This window comes from Salvia splendens, chromosome 15 (genome assembly GCF_004379255.2).
Source record: "Salvia splendens isolate huo1 chromosome 15, SspV2, whole genome shotgun sequence".
Classification (NCBI taxonomy): Eukaryota; Viridiplantae; Streptophyta; class Magnoliopsida; order Lamiales; family Lamiaceae; genus Salvia; species Salvia splendens.
Window position 1 is genome coordinate 2,623,011 of NC_056046.1, and position 12,731 is coordinate 2,635,741.

The 12,731-nt window shown below is 39.0% G+C and overlaps 2 protein-coding genes across 2 annotated transcripts; one reads left to right on the forward strand and one right to left on the reverse strand.

Moving 5' to 3' along the window:
• Positions 1-36: 36 nt before the first annotated feature.
• On the forward strand, positions 37-2,789 carry LOC121769412 (alpha N-terminal protein methyltransferase 1-like). Its single transcript, XM_042166213.1, has 8 exons — positions 37-279; positions 408-552; positions 807-865; positions 1,008-1,127; positions 1,481-1,582; positions 2,022-2,076; positions 2,197-2,294; positions 2,386-2,789. The coding sequence occupies exons 1-8, from the start codon at positions 37-39 to the stop codon at positions 2,509-2,511; spliced, it is 948 nt and encodes a 315-aa protein (XP_042022147.1). The 3' UTR covers positions 2,512-2,789.
• An 8,678-nt stretch (positions 2,790-11,467) lies between these two features.
• LOC121768643 (transcription factor bHLH52-like) lies at positions 11,468-12,414 on the reverse strand. Its single transcript, XM_042165176.1, has 2 exons — positions 11,705-12,414; positions 11,468-11,632 (listed from the first exon to the last, which is right to left on the reverse strand). The coding sequence occupies exons 1-2, from the start codon at positions 12,257-12,259 to the stop codon at positions 11,468-11,470; spliced, it is 720 nt and encodes a 239-aa protein (XP_042021110.1). The 5' UTR covers positions 12,260-12,414.
• Positions 12,415-12,731: the final 317 nt, after the last annotated feature.

Below are 12,731 nucleotides of genomic sequence, written 5' to 3' on the forward strand. Positions count from 1 at the left end.
TCTAATGGTACAACAGAATGAAGCCATAAAACCAGGATGTACCATCACCTACTGCACAGAATCCTAATCCCCCAAATCCCCCCATCATCGTCACCGCACAAATCCAATTTGACGAGAGTTGGAATTAGTAATCTGAACTGTATCCAGATGGACGGCGGTGGAGTGGACTCGGACGGCCGCGCATTCACTAGCGCGGAGGAGATGTGGCGGGAAGCTGTGGGGGACGGCGACCCCCTCAAGAAATCGCAGTGGTATTCGGAAGGGGTCGGCTACTGGCAGGTCAGTGAGCTGTGCTTGTTAGGGTTTATGTTTGAGATAGAAGAAAAATGGAAGGCTACTTTTGCAATTATTTTGTTTAGTTGATGAAAAATGTGAGCTTTGTTTGATTTTTTTTTTTGGAAGAGAAGGGTGTGGAGGCGACGGTGGATGGAGTGCTGGGAGGGTACGGACATGTGAATAAACCTGATATAAAATGTAGTGAGGCATTTTTGAACTCGATTTTGGCGGAACGATTTCCTGATGCTGGCAAAGGAAGACGTCTTGTTACTCTTGGTATTTTTTCTGCCCTCTTCCAAGAATAGTAGCTAGAGTGAAAAAAGCTTGAATTTTTATGAATGCGTTGCAAAGTTGTTAGTAGTTAGTTACACAGACGGCTATTGATCCATCCAAGTATATTGGTAATTAGCTTGGATTATGTGTTTTAACGGAAGCAGCTAGAAATTCTATGATTTGTATTCTCCCAAAGATTTTGTTGTGAAGATTGCTTGAGTTTGTTGGAGGTTTGATTTTTTATTTTGTACCTGCAGATTGTGGCTCCGGGATTGGCAGGATCACCAAGAATCTTCTTATTAGATATTTTAATGAGGTGATCTTTCCACTCGTACTCGCATCTTCTCTTCTCCTCGTCACTTTGTTCCTTTCTCAGTTGTAGTTGTATATAACACATACTGAAAGCTAAAATCTGTGATGTCTTGACATTGTTGTGAAAATGGTATGTTTCAATCCAGGTTGACCTTCTCGAGCCTGTTTCTCATTTTCTAGATACCGCTCGGGAAAATTTGGCCCCAGAAAACTTGATGGTCACAGATGATCATAAGGCTGTGAACTTCTTCTGTGTTTCTCTTCAGGCAAGATGTAGTTTGCTTTTGGTTTTCATATTGTTTAGTTAATCTTCAGTTTAGATATGCATGATTTACATGGAGAGTGGAGACAAAACGTATAATCCGGTGGAAAATGGAAATGCCATGGTTGTTAAACTTATTAGCTTATTGTGATTAGTTATACATATTGCAATAATTGTCGGAAACTCTAATACTCTCTCTATGTATTTTTTGGTCTCCTTTATATAGTTTTGGATGCCCTTGTTTTACTTTATGATGTAAACTTTTCTCGGTTGATAGACAATCAATATAACCTTGTTTCTTTTTCTCAACTTATGTACATTCTTTGTTTGCTGAGCTTTTTCCAAGTCTTATTTTAGGAATTTACTCCCGAGGCAGAAAGGTACGACATTATATGGATCCAATGGTGTATTGGGCATCTTTCAGATGATGACCTTATGTCATTCTTCGACAGAGCTAAGGTAATAGACTAATTGTTCCCCTCTCATTTGACAATAGTATTAATTGGTCTTCCTAGTGCTAAACTATTTCTGTCGTAAGTGAGTATAAGTAATCATCTAATCTGTCCGTTTTAAAAGGTCTCCCACGCTCATCTATACTGGCAATGACCATTCAGATTTACCAACCCATTCCTATTTTTCTTGAATCTTCTAGGCTAAGTAGCTTTGTCTTTTAACCTAGTGTGCTTACATATACGAGCATGCATCTTAATATTTTCAGAGCTTGAAATTTATCTCCAGGCAAAATTGGAAGAATTATTTCATATTATGCAGATTATCTTAGCCGAGAATACAAGTTAATGTCTAAAACATGATTAGTTATAAAAAATTTCATGTATCTGTAGCCTATTATTTGATTTTCGTAAATCATTATCTGATGTTTTATCAATGGAATGTACAGGGTGGTCTTAAACAGGGTGGCCTATTTATTTTGAAGGAGAACATTGCAAGGAGTGGTAAGGATACGATCTATCAATTTCCTGCTTCGCGGATACACGCTTATGATCTTAACATATGAAACAGCTAGTTTCATCGCTGTTTCTACAGTGAATCTGATGCCAATTCTCGTTCGGCAGGCTTCGTGTTGGATAACCAAGACAAGAGCATTACAAGATCCGACTCGTACTTCAAGCAGCTCTTTAAAAAATGTGGTCTAAACATTCTCAAAATGAAGGTACATCTGAATTCTAGTCTAGCATCTATGCAATATTTCTGAATTCACAAACATGAATTCATTGGAGTTTCGTTCGTACATTTGCTATCAGGATCAAAAGGGATTCCCCGGTCAATTGTTTGCTGTAAAGATGTATGCATTAACGACTGATCTGCCGAAGCAAACTATTAATTCGAAATCAAAGAAACATGTCAACAGACCTGGCATCATCAGATAAGAGTGAAGGAATGAGGAAGATGATAATCCATTGCTGAACAAGATATTTCTATGTAAAACCCCATTAATTTTGTGTGTGCTTCACTCATATTATCTACATCTCCAGCTCATAGTATTCTGTTTTGAAGAAACTCGAAGGAGAATGGAAATCTGTGTTCATAATTTCTGCCTAGGTTGAAAGAATTAAGTTTTTAAAACCGAATATGTATTTGTAAAAGGCAAAGTTTGCATTAATCACTTTGAAAGTACTACAATAAAGTTGAAAATCATTGGGTACTACCACCGGTCACAAAAATGTTTGAATTTTAAGTTGAATTCCAAAAATTATGTTTAAAGTAACTAATAAGTTGGAATGATAGCTATTATTAACGTTAACAAAAGTCTTTCTCTGATTCACTTGATAAAATTTTTATACTATTAAGAAGTTATGGGAAAATCTTGCTGGCTTACTTAATTGATGATAAGTGAACAATAAATAATTTTTATTCAATAAGCAAAACAAGCTCAAGAAGAACAACACAATGAATCAAAATCCAAATAGTGACTGATGAATTAATACAAAGAAATAAAGAATGAACATCCATCTTTAAGTTAAAAAAAAATCCTCAAGAATCAAAATCTTTTCACATGAGAATGTTGGATCCCCAAAACATGTGCAGAAGACATAAGAAAACTTGAAAAGTTTACTGAACTAATGGATATCATTCAACACCATTATAGACGACGACTGATGGCAGTATCTCCTGGAAGAGTTTGTCTAAGTTGGTAAGTAGTCTATTATCTTGAGCAGACAATTGGTCCTGAACATCAATGGATAGGATAGCAGTGAGTGAGGTTTAGCGTTGATGGAAATCTAGTAGAGAGTATGTACAAACCAAGTAGTTTTCTCGGAGTGCCTCAACTGATTTTCTAGTAGAGAGTATGTACAAACACAAGGGAAAACTGCTTCCTCCGCAGCTTCCCTCTTCTTTTCCTCCTTAAGATTGTCTATGTAAGTCTTGAATTGATCGAAAAGGTGGTATATAATGTCAGCGCTGAAAATTTTTACACCATGTTGTTCCCGAGCCTCTGTTGTTACTTTAACATCAAAAGCTAGTATAGTCCCATATTCCTTTTTCTTATCACGCATGGCAATCACCTTCTTCACATCCTTCATGTGTACTGGACCATTACTTATAGCGCTGGCGGGTATGTTAACTGCCGGAGTCTCCAAAAAGTCCAGCAATGCTTCTAAAGACCCAAGTGAAGAAAAACCCCTTTACCACTTTTTGATATCCTCATTTACATACTCCATAGCAGATTTTTTGATACTCTCATTAGGGCCTACAACATACAGACCAGCTCCTGCACTAGCATGCTCAAGTCTCTGGAGAAAGAAAGGGAGAGAAGTATTAGCCAATGCAACAGAAGAAACAAATCAATCACATCACAGTTACCTGTGCAGCAGCCTTGGTTTCTTTGTGATGCAAATACTTTCCCTGTAAAGAAATAATGGGAATGGGAATACTTGCATGCAAAAATAGGTAGCTTAGCAATAATAGAGTATGAAGTTTCACCTTGACTCTGATCTCCCCAATGGAGTGGGGCATTAGCAATGCTCTAATTGAGGTTTCAATTGCCAAACAGAAAATACACAATGAAAACAAACAGCGGAACAGCATAGGTAGTACGAAGCGATACAAGCTGACTCACTTGGTTCAAGGCAATTACAAAGTCTGTATTTCCCCTTTTCAAAAGATTGTCTGTGGTTCCAACCCATCATGCATCATATTAACAACTAAAACGGCAAGATAGATCACTCTAGAGTGCAATTTGTTGAAACATTCGTGCCCAGGGGTATCGATCACTAACAAACCTGGGACATTGAGCTTTCAGCTCCTTTGTTCTCTCATGGATCAGTCACCAATTCTAAATACACAGCCATCTAAAAACAACCAATTTATCATTTTAAAGTAATAATTCGAAATACCTAACCAAAAACTATTTTCTACATCATCAACGTTCAGCTTCGTTTGAAACCACCGCCCAAAAACAGATTCATAATAATCAGATAAAAACAAATTTCACAAATGTTAGTGTTTGAGCTCATCAAGACCAGATTAAGATCATGAAAGTACTAATTTGAAAATAGCCGTTGGAAGCTAAAACCGGAACTAGCCGTTGGGGACAGTTATAACTGATTTTGGAAGAAGCTTGTTGGCGGTTCTTCGAGCTCAATTGATTGAGCTCAACGGTACAAATAGAGCTGCGATGACTTCACGACAAATCATCATCAGAAATCAAGAGCGATTAAAAGAGAATTCGAGAGAGAGAGAGTGATATATCTCAGCTGTGCGTTGTTCGCTCTCGAAGCAAGAAGTTTTCGGGCGAGTTGAGAGTTTCTCATCTTGTAATTCTTGAGAGCATTGAGTGTTCTTGTAATTGTAAGTTCTTGAGTGATCAATAAAGAAACACACCAGATTCTGCCCGTGGATGTAGGCTTACGCCGAACCACGTAATTGCTTGCGTTCCTCTTCTTGGCTTGTTGCTATTTGTTTGTTCTTTTCGATCAACACAACTATGGAATTGTTTTTCACAACGTGGCGCCGTCTGTGGGAACTACTTCTGGAAATTGATCGAGAAAGCGTGAGGTTTGGGAAAATTCTTTTCTTGGTGCTTCGCGATTCAAGAAAGAGTTCAATCAGTTTGAATGATGGCTGCAGCAAGGTTCGATGTGGAGAAGTTCACAGGCCGAAATGATTTTGGCCTATGGAGGCTAAAGATGAAAGCAATCTTGATGCAACAGGGTTTGTGGGAAATCCTAAATGGTGGAGGTAGTACTGAGGAGAAAAGCCTGAACCTGATGAGAAAGAAAAGGCGAAGGCTCAAGACAGAGAGTACAAGGCATATAGCACCTTGATACTCAACCTCAATGACAGAGTCCTCAGAGAAGTTTCGAAGGAAGAGACAGCGGCTGGAGTTTGGTCCAAGTTGGAGTCATTGTACATGGCCAAGTCCTTGGCAAATCGGCTGCATCTGAAACATAAACTTCTCACATTCAAGATTGGTGATGGAAAGGGTGTGTTGGAACAACTTGAAGAATTTGGGAAGTGCATCGATGATCTTGAGAACATTGATGAAGAAATTAAAGATGAAGATAAGGCGCTGATGTTGCTAAATTCTCTGCCTCCCAGCTATGAACACTTCAAGGATGCTATACTTCTTGGTAGGGAGTCCAAGATTGGATATGAAGAGGTATATTCTGCTTTGAGACTCAAGGAGATCCAGAAAACCAATCTTAAATCCACTGAAATGGTGTCTGAGAGTCTGAATGTCACTGATCATAAGAAGAATGTAAAGAAGAGATCACAAAAGAAGCCATGGAAGAACAAGACAGGTGAATGGAAGGAGAGCAGGTCATGCCACTACTGCAAGAAACCGGGGCACATAAAGAAAAATTGTTGGTCCTGGAAGAAGAAGCAGACCGAGGAAGAGAATGTCAAGAATAATGCTGATATTGCAGAAGAGTTGGCAGTCCCAGAGGCTTTGTGTGTGGCTGAGAATATGGAGGAGCTTCCATGGATCATGGATTCAGGGTGCAGCTTCCACATGTGCCCAACCAAAGGCCATTTTGATGAGATCAGAGAGGCTACTGGATCAGTTTTGTTAGGAAATGATCAGATATGTAGAATCAGAGGGATAGGGACCATAAGACTCAAGCTTCATGATGGATCTGTCAGACTACTCACTGGTGTGAGGTTCATTCCAGAGATCAAGAGGAATCTAATCTCTATTGGAGTCTTGGATGCTGCTGGATACAGCAGCATATTATCTGGTGGAGTGATGAATATTGTCAAGAATGGTGATGTTGTCATGATAGCTGAGAGAAGAAGAAGTCTATATTACCTAAAGGCTAGTGTGGTTGCTGGATCAATAAACTTGGTACAAGTGCTGAATCTGAGAACATGGCATCTCAGGCTTGGACACCTAGGAGAGGTGGGAGTCAAAGAATTGGCCAAGAGAGGGCTGATTAAACTGGAAAATCCCAATGAGCAGTTGGGGTTGTGTGAACAGTGTGTGCTCGGCAAGAGTAAGAAGCTCCCCTATGGAAGAGGAATCCACAGCTCAACTTCACCACTAGACTATGCCCACAGTGACTTGTGGGGGCCAGCTACACCAACTACATTGGGTGGGGGAAGGTATTTCCTATCCATTATTGATGATTTTTCTAGGAAGTTGTGGGTGTTTATCTTGAAAGAAAAATCTGAGACGTTCATGAAATTCAAGGAGTGGTGTAGAGAAGTGGAAGTGGAGAAAGGGTGTTCTTTGAAATGTTTAAGAACAGATAACGGGCTGGAATTCTTGAGTGGTGAGTTTGATTCTTTTTGCAAGCAGAGAGGTGTGAAGAGGCATAGAACAGCTCCATGTAATCCCCAACAAAATGGGGTTGCTGAACGTATGAATAGGACCATCCTAGAGCGTGTTAGATGCATGCTTTTCAGCTCTGGAATGCCTAAAAGATTCTGGGGTGAGGCTGTGAGTATGGCAGCAGTTCTCATCAATAGAAGTCCTTCTTCAGCTATAGGTTTTGATACTCCTGATCAGAGATGGCATGGGAGAGTGATGGATTATTCGAATATGAGGATATTTGGCTGCATGTCATATGCACACATCAGGCAAAGTAAATTAGAGCCAAGAGCCTTGAGATGTGTGATGATTGGGTACCAAAAGGGAGTGAAGGGCTACCGGCTGTGGTGCATAGAGCCAGGCAATCAAAAGGTCATGATTTCTAGAGATGTGCAATTTGAAGAAAGTAGAATGCCATTTCTGGAGAAGGCTCAAGATAGGTCATCTCAGTCTGGAAAGGAGCCAGAATCTGAGAGATTCATGGAAGTAGAAATTTCAGAGCCTGAAGAGACTGAGGGATCAGTTCGGGTGGAGGTTTCTGGGGCCAGTAGAGCGACTGAATCAGATCAGCAGGTAGAAAATCTTGATGAACCAGAAGGAGCAGATGGTGGTGGTTTGGATACTGAGGGAGATCAGCAGGACTTAAGTGAGTATATGCTGGCTAGAGACAGAGTCAGAAGAGCCCCTAAGCCATCAACTAGATACAGTGAAGAAGAGTACTTGTTATATGCATTATGTGTTGCAGAAAACATAGAATATGCAGAGCCTGCAACCTTCAAGGAAGCCATGAGATCTAAGGAAAGCAAACAATGGATGGAAGCTATGATAGAGGAGATACAATCTCTACTCAAGAACAAAACCTGGGTGCTTGTGAAAAGACCTACCACACAGAAACCAGTGAGCTGTAAATGGATATACAAGAAAAAGGTGGAGGTTGGGAACAAGATTAGGTTCAAGGCTAGGCTGGTGGCTCGGGGCTTCACACAAGAGGAGGGAATAGACTATAATGAAGTGTTTTCTCCCGTGGTAAAGCATGCCTCAATCAGAATTTTGCTAGCTATAGTTGCTCAAAGAAATTAGTTTTTGGACCAACTTGATGTGAAGACTGCCTTTCTTCATGGAGATCTTGAGGAGACCATATACATGAATCAACCAGAGGGATTTGTGATGCATGGAAGTGAGGATAAGGTTTGTTTACTAAAAAGGAGCCTATACGGTTTGAAGCAAGCAAATAGACAATGGCACATTAAGTTTGATGAGCATGTGCAGAATATGGGATTCATAAGTTCCAGGTATGACAGTTGTGTCTACTTTAAATCAAACTCTGAGGGACCAGCTGTGTATTTACTATTGTATGTAGATGACATACTACTTGCTGGGCCAGATAGACAAGAGTTGGACAGAGTAAAGAGCTTATTGAAAGAAGGATTTGAGATCAAAGATCTGGGAAGTGCTAGCAGAATTTTGGGAATGGATATATGCAGAAATGATGATAAGAGGGTGTTATGGCTGTCACAAGGAGGGTATATTCAGAAAGTATTACAAAAATATCAGATTGATAAAAGCAGAACAACATCAACTCCATTATCACAGCAGACAAAGCTATCCAAATCACAATGTCCCAGAAATCAGCAAGAAGAGAAAGAGATGAGCCAGATACCTTACTCCAACATAGTTGGCAGTGTGATGTATATGATGATATGCACAAGGCCTGATATCTCTCATGCGGTGAGTGTAGTCAGCAGGTACATGTCTTGTCCAGGAAGAGAGCATTGGTTGGCTTTGAAAGGGATTCTCAAGTATCTCAAGGGAAGTAGTGATCTGGGAATAATGTTCAAGTCAGAAAACGAAGGAAATAAGGATAGCATTGTTGGGTTTTGTGATTCAGATTATGCAGCTAATCTTGATAATAGACGCTCACAATCTGGATACATATTTACCTTGTTCGGCTCTGCGGTGAGCTGGAAATCCAATCTCCAATCCGTGGTGGCTCTGTCGACGACGGAAGCAGAGTATATAGCACTCGCTGAAGCGGTGAAGGAAAGCTTCTGGCTTAAGGGTATGGTTGGTGATTTTGGAGTAAAGCAAGAAAGTGTTGTGATTAAGTGTGACAGTAATAGCGCAATTTGTCTCTCGAAGCATCAAACTTATCACGAACGCAGCAAACATATCGACGTGAGGTTGCATTTTATTCGAGATGAAGTTGAAAAGGGGGCAGTCAGAATTGAAAAGGTGAGCACTGAGCACAATGCAGCTGATGCACTTACTAAAGCCTTACCAAGATCCAAGTTTCGACATTGCTTGGATTTGGTTGGGGTTGTTCGAAATTTGTGAGTACGGGAGAAAAGTGGAACTGGATGTGGTCGATCTTGAATCGCTCAAGGTGGAGGATTTGTTAGTGTTTGAGCTCATCAAGACCAGATTAAGATCATGAAAGTACTAATTTGAAAATAGCCGTTGGAAGCTAAAACCGGAACTAGCCGTTGGGGACAGTTATAACTGATTTTGGAAGAAGCTTGTTGGCGGTTCTTCGAGCTCAATTGATTGAGCTCAACGGTACAAATAGAGCTGCGATGACTTCACGACAAATCATCATCAGAAATCAAGAGCGATTAAAAGAGAATTCGAGAGAGAGAGAGTGATATATCTCAGCTGTGCGTTGTTCGCTCTCGAAGCAAGAAGTTTTCGGGCGAGTTGAGAGTTTCTCATCTTGTAATTCTTGAGAGCATTGAGTGTTCTTGTAATTGTAAGTTCTTGAGTGATCAATAAAGAAACACACCAGATTCTGCCCGTGGATGTAGGCTTACGCCGAACCACGTAATTGCTTGCGTTCCTCTTCTTGGCTTGTTGCTATTTGTTTGTTCTTTTCGATCAACACAACTGTGGAATTGTTTTTCACAACAAACAATCATGAATCAATCACCTATTTGTTAGCGGCAGAAATCACGTAATTACTTAGTTTGTATAAGCCATGTCATCTATTTTAAACTTTTTTACTAGTATTTTTCATAATACACTTACCACATAATTCAGCCATGCCATCTAGTAGTAGGTAGCCATAATATTTCATTATACAAAAGAAAGAAATGAGAAGGAAGAAGAACATATAAAAATGACACAAGTATTCTAAAATTTGCAAAAGTTTTTTCGATAATACTATTTGAATATTAGGACTTAGTTCATAAACTTTTAGTGCTAATATTTTACGTTAGGGCTTGTAAATATTACAGAGACAAAATTGAGGGACTAAAATTTCAATTTCGTATGTAGTAATGACACTCACGCATCTAATTTCGAATTAGATTTAAATATCAAAATCCAATTTCAAGATTTTCGAATTATGATTTAAACACACTAAATTTTTCTCAGCTCAGCCAATAGGCCCAGCCCAATACACATTTTGCAGCGCTTGTATCGAAATTCTTTTTGAAAAAACTTTAAAATTTAGTTAAATGTAAATTACAATCAAGTTAAAGGAAATTAAACACGCCAAACAATAATTTCTCTTCCAAAAAAATCAAACAAACCTCACATTTTTCAATCAGCACTGAATGGAGAAAGTAATCACTGATCATTGAAATGATTTATTCTTCATTCATTTTCAGCTTCTGCAGCCATTCTACATTAATTGGTTTCTAAATTCTTAATGTATGGTTTTGCAGGCTTCACTGAGATCATAATAGATTTTACTTCTATGGAGTTGGTAATTTTAGTGATGTCTAAGTAAAATTTTGGTAGTTGTAAAACTAAAACTCATAGTATAAAATTATTATACAACTTGCTAAAATTATGGTATTGTAGTATCAAGTAAAGGTTAATTTTACTAAAATTATTATTTGCAAACTTGCTAGTAAATATTATTTAAAAAAGATGCAACTAGCTGGATACATTATTCTAACTCTTCCGATTTACATAGAAGTACGGATCATGCAATTTGATAAATCTAATATCAATACACTGTGGAAATAAAAAATAAAATTGTCCGTGAAAGAAATTGATGGAATTAATTAACCACCAAGAAATATTGAAACAGAGTCCCCTATAATCACTCCAAAAAAAACTGCCTAAATTCCTTTTTCTATGCCAACTAACCGTCTACTATTATTAACAAAATAAGTAAATATCAAATTTCCGATGAAAAATTAGAATTTAATAAAAATCCTCTATATAGGAAAAAAGAAATCTGCAATAAATCGTGAACCAAGTGATAATAAACGGCGCATTCCATTTCAATGCGGTTTTAAGATTTTATTTAAGACGATTTAAACAAACACATAAAAAAACTAAATGCACAATCAATTGCATTTGGGATTACTCAATAATCAAATAAATCAATGCTCATTGTTTATCAATCAATAACGTTAGGATCCGGAGAACTTAACACTAAGAAAAAAATTACAACATTTTTTTCCTTAAGTAAAGAGCCTAATTAGCCTAACATCCTAATTTGTAAGCAATTAATCAACAGAAGGCAAGAAGAGGTTGCCTTAAAACAAAAACAGCATTAATCAAGATTAGCCTAAACTCAAACAATTAGAAATGAAACGGTTAATCATAACCGCTTGCTAAAATCAATGATCCCTTTTCCAGCAAATGTCGATTGGATGCTTTTCCAACAGCTTCTGTGGAATCAAGCAATGCTCAGTGGAGTATAGTTTCTCTTGAATCAACGGAGATTCTAGAAGCTTCTGGAACACTTCTTCACCTTCAGACGATGCTTCTTCTTCGTTGACCTTCTAGAAGAATGGATCATGTTAGTCTTAGGAATTAAACAAAATGATTTTAGTTTTATCCATTTAAAATAGTACCTTGAGGAATTCGAGTAGTCCAACTTGGGCCTGCAAGAATTTGATGTATTTGTAGGCGGATTGCAGCATCTCCGCCGTGTTCATCTTCTGGCCGCCGGGAACCAGCTTCCCGAGCTCCTGCGTCTTCGCCGTGATCCTCCGCCGCCTCTGCCTCGCCGCGACGGTCTGCGCGGACAAGCTCTCCTCTTTGTTGACCCTCACGCTCTCGCAGCTCCCCATGCTGAAACCCGCCGCCGGAAATGCTGGTAGCGGCGGCGGCGGAGGAAGCACAAATTCCGGGATGGAGTAATCTTGGTAGAATGGGTGGGAATCGCAGAGCTTTTGGCGTTTGGGGAAATGGGGAAAGGGCTCATTGTTATATTGGAAGTAGTTGGAGTTGAGATGATCGAAATCGAAGGGAATTCCATCATCGGCGAAAGGTAAGTCGTCGGAGAGGAGAGAGTTGCAGAAGGCGTCGATGGGGTCCACCAAGTAATCGTCGGGGTTGAAGAGATCAACACCTAATTCCGCCGGCGCAAAGGAGTCCCAGTTGGAGTTGTAGTAGCTCAACGCCATTAATTGGATAATCTGCCAAGAATCGAAACCGTAAGAGATGAATACAGTTGAAAATATGAAGGGAAAATTGAAGTTGCTGTGAGTGAGTTAAAAGAGAGAGACAATGACTATCTGAGGAAAGATTGTCTTTTAACTACCACTCTACTAGCTTTGAATGTCAGTAGAAATTAACCTTAACAAATACTGTTGGCTTATTTTTAGCTCTCTGTGTCAGTGTGTGTCAGAGAGAGAAAAGGAGGGAGATAGTGGGGAGTGGAGGTTATGGGATGGGATTTTATAACGGTTAATAACTACTCTCCTAATAATTTGGAAAAATTAGGGTTATCAAATGCTGCAATTCTCTTTTGATTAACCGTTATTTTACATCAGGTTTCTATTCACATTTGATTGTTTTAATTCCATGTATTGTTCGTGTGATAAAAGAAATTAATTGGTAAAATTAGCCACCAAGAAGTATTGTAACAGAGTTTCC

Bases quoted from the DNA above. Each gene is read 5' to 3' on its own strand.
- LOC121768643 (XM_042165176.1), bottom strand. From the start codon at position 12,259: ATGGCGTTGAGCTACTACAACTCCAACTGGGACTCCTTTGCGCCGGCG. The intron at 11,633-11,704 runs GTACTATTTTAA...CCATTCTTCTAG, and splicing joins GACTACTCGAATTCCTCAAG to AAGGTCAACGAAGAAGAAGC.
- LOC121769412 (XM_042166213.1), top strand. From the start codon at position 37: ATGTACCATCACCTACTGCACAGAATCCTAATCCCCCAAATCCCCCCA. The intron at 280-407 runs GTCAGTGAGCTG...TTGGAAGAGAAG, and splicing joins AAGGGGTCGGCTACTGGCAG to GGTGTGGAGGCGACGGTGGA. The intron at 866-1,007 runs GTGATCTTTCCA...GTTTCAATCCAG, and splicing joins TTATTAGATATTTTAATGAG to GTTGACCTTCTCGAGCCTGT.